General features: G+C 31.3%; 1 protein-coding gene across 1 annotated transcript in view; it reads left to right on the top strand.

Annotated features, from left to right (window-relative positions):
* The window catches only part of LOC111085430, a 13,877-nt gene extending 11,238 nt beyond the window's left edge, over positions 1-2,639 (top strand). Inside the window, exons 4-5 of the mRNA XM_022383931.1 lie at positions 1,515-1,861; positions 1,987-2,639. Of these exons, the coding sequence (XP_022239639.1) occupies positions 1,515-1,861; positions 1,987-2,412 (773 nt within the window). The 3' untranslated portion in view covers positions 2,413-2,639. The remainder of the gene's footprint in view (positions 1-1,514; positions 1,862-1,986) is intronic.
* Positions 2,640-2,894: the final 255 nt, after the last annotated feature.

Here is a 2,894-nt window from a genome sequence, read left to right as displayed (position 1 = left end):
TATATATATATATATATATATATATATATATATATATATGTATATATAGGGGGATGATAGATAAGCACACCACACATACACACACTCATCAACATTTTAGCTGGTCAGCATATGAGCTTTTTTCTTTCATCAGTAGATTTGTTTTTTGTTTGTTGGGGAAATAAACTCTCACAAGCAGAAACAAATTTGTTCCCTTTGTGTATGCCTAAAATGTTTCACTAATCAATTTCTTACTGATGAAAGTTGTATAATATAATAAAAGCTTTTTCATTTTATTGCTTGCAATCAGTTTGTTATTTCACATTGTTGATAGATGCATATTTTTTATTGTTTTTCTTATATATATATATCTTTTTCTGATGTTTTTGCAATAAATAGAATTCTGTTTTCTGAATTTCTTTCTACTTCAGTATGGATGTTTTAGTACTTATCAGGAACAGATTAAGGTATGTGGAGGCCCTGAGGCAAATATCCTTATGGAGACCCTTTCAAGTATAATAAATATAAAAAAAACTATATTGTATTAAAAACAAACTTTAAAATATAAGAATTAATTATATAAATCGAATATTGCAATATTCATCAATAATGTTAACAAAATATTTGTGGGGACCCTATTTTGTGGGGGTCTTGAGGCAGTTGCCTCATTTGCCTCATGGTTAATCTGGCACTGGTAGTTATTATTTAAAAGCATGGGAATTTTCTTAAGTCATTATTTGATTGGTAAAATAAAGTGATAATTTTGTATTTTTCCACATTTTGGAGGTTTTGTTTTGGGAAAGGAGGGGGAATAAAGAAAATGAAGCTTTAAAAAATTGATGTTACTATTAAATGGGCTATATTCTTTTCATTTTATGAGTCATAAGCCAGTTCTAATGTTACACAGTAGCGGAAGAGGAGGACCTTTAAACATGTTATACCTAACATAGCTTTTATTGTTTAAAGAAGTATCTTTATGAAATCTCATTTAACTATTAAAATGAAAATGTCTTAAACATTCATTGGTTGTTTACCCCTATTCTAAAAGTTTATTTTTTGGTTTGTAGGATTTACAGAACTTTTTTATTTGGAATAAAAAATGATAAAATGAGATTCACCTGTCTATGTATCTTTTATGTGCTATTTAAGCATATTTCTCATATTGTGTTTTTCTCCTGTGTACTTATTTTTCTTACCAAAAATTAGTAAATTAGAATTGAATTAGTTGAAATATTGTGTATTTTTGGTATTGTATATGAATTCTTATGACTAGTAGATGTTGACTTCATGTGTATATGTTAGTTTTTCAGCTTTAAGTTTCAAATTAAAAAGTAATAGGAAAATGTGAGGAAATAAAAAGTAAAAATGTTAAAATAGTATAATAATCAATTTTACCTGTAGTTAAGTTCCAGTTGTAGAAACAAGGATTATCAGTGAAAATAATTAATTTTATCACCTGAGTTATACCCATGCAGTTTATGTCATTTCAGTTATAAATGTTTGTTCAAAGTTGCTGCAAAATAGGTTTTTTTCAGCCATTACAGCCATTCCTCGAATTGTTTGTGATGTTATCAACAGCCTGGAGTTGGTGGATAAGCAGCCTTCATGGAAAATCATGGACAATAAGGGCCGCATTACAGTTGTGTTACACTGGGATCAGCGAGATATCCACAGGCCACCTGGCCGCCAACCGTCCAGCAAACAGGGTACCATGTGGAGGGTAGAAGTGATGTCACAAGAAGCCCAAACTGCTGACCAAACCACTGCCGACATTAAAGACCTTTCAATTCAGAGAGGAGCTTGTGCCAAACTTAGTCTTGAAGACCTGGAAACCAGGCTTCCATCTTGTATGCTGCCAAAAAAAATTATAGAAAAGGAGGAAGTAAGTATCATCATTTATTTGTAGATATGAAGGTTACTATTCTTTGTTTTTTCTTTTATTAATAAAATCTTGATTACAAATAGTCAAGAGTTATATACATAGTATTTTTATTATTTTTCTTTTAGGAACTGCCAGAAGAAGGAACTTCTGCAGGACCCAGTGCAATTGCTGTACAACGGAAGGTAGGAAAAGGTCATGTTAGATTCTTGAATGTTACAAGAGAGTCAAAGATTCCTCAACAAAATGAGTCTGAATCAGACACAGAAAACACAGCTTATGATGAGGAACAACTCTCTGAACGTTACCTCCTACTGACAGACCAGCTATCTTTAGAGCAAAACTGCCATTTGACCATTAAAGACATTGGTGTTATTCTAGAGAGGCTAAGTTCCAAGATAGTAGATGTGGACAAATTAGAGCGAGAGAAAGAAAGCTCTGAGGTGCACAACTGGACAATCAAAGCATCTATTCGAGGAGAAGTGCTTCGAGAAATTGGAGTGATTTACAATGGACAATACTATGGGATAATAGAGCACCCAGGGTATTTTTGATTGGTGTTCATACTTAATAACTGAAATTTTGTTCTGGTCATTGCTGGAGTCAGGTACTGCTTAGTTGCAATAGTATTAACTTTGTTCATTTACTAAGAAAAGAAAGCTCAAAGAATAAATCTTGTTAAGGTAAATTTAACATACCTGGAACTTTGAATATAAGGTTTTTCTGTAGTTTTGACACTCAAGAACGTACAGTTAGGTAAAATATTTCTATTCATAATGTTTTGCAAAACATATATCTTTTTTTTAAGAATTCCATGAACTCATATAACTTAAGTTTTATTTTTTTTTCTCTCTCTCTCTGCAGAATTAGGTACACATTTAGAGTTCCACTTGTAACAGTTTTTGTGAAGTTGAACTTAAAAGTGTGATTAATTAAATAGATATTCATCTTCTGTAGAAGATAGTTCATGTAAGTATTTATAGATACATACAAACCAATCTTTTCCAATACGATACCTTAGCTTTTCTCATTCAGT

This window comes from Limulus polyphemus, unplaced genomic scaffold, assembly GCF_000517525.1.
Source record: "Limulus polyphemus unplaced genomic scaffold, Limulus_polyphemus-2.1.2 Scaffold384, whole genome shotgun sequence".
Lineage (NCBI taxonomy): Eukaryota > Metazoa > Arthropoda > Merostomata > Xiphosura > Limulidae > Limulus > Limulus polyphemus.
Note: the sequence above shows the minus strand (reverse complement) of the source record. Positions and strands in the feature narration are given on the sequence as shown.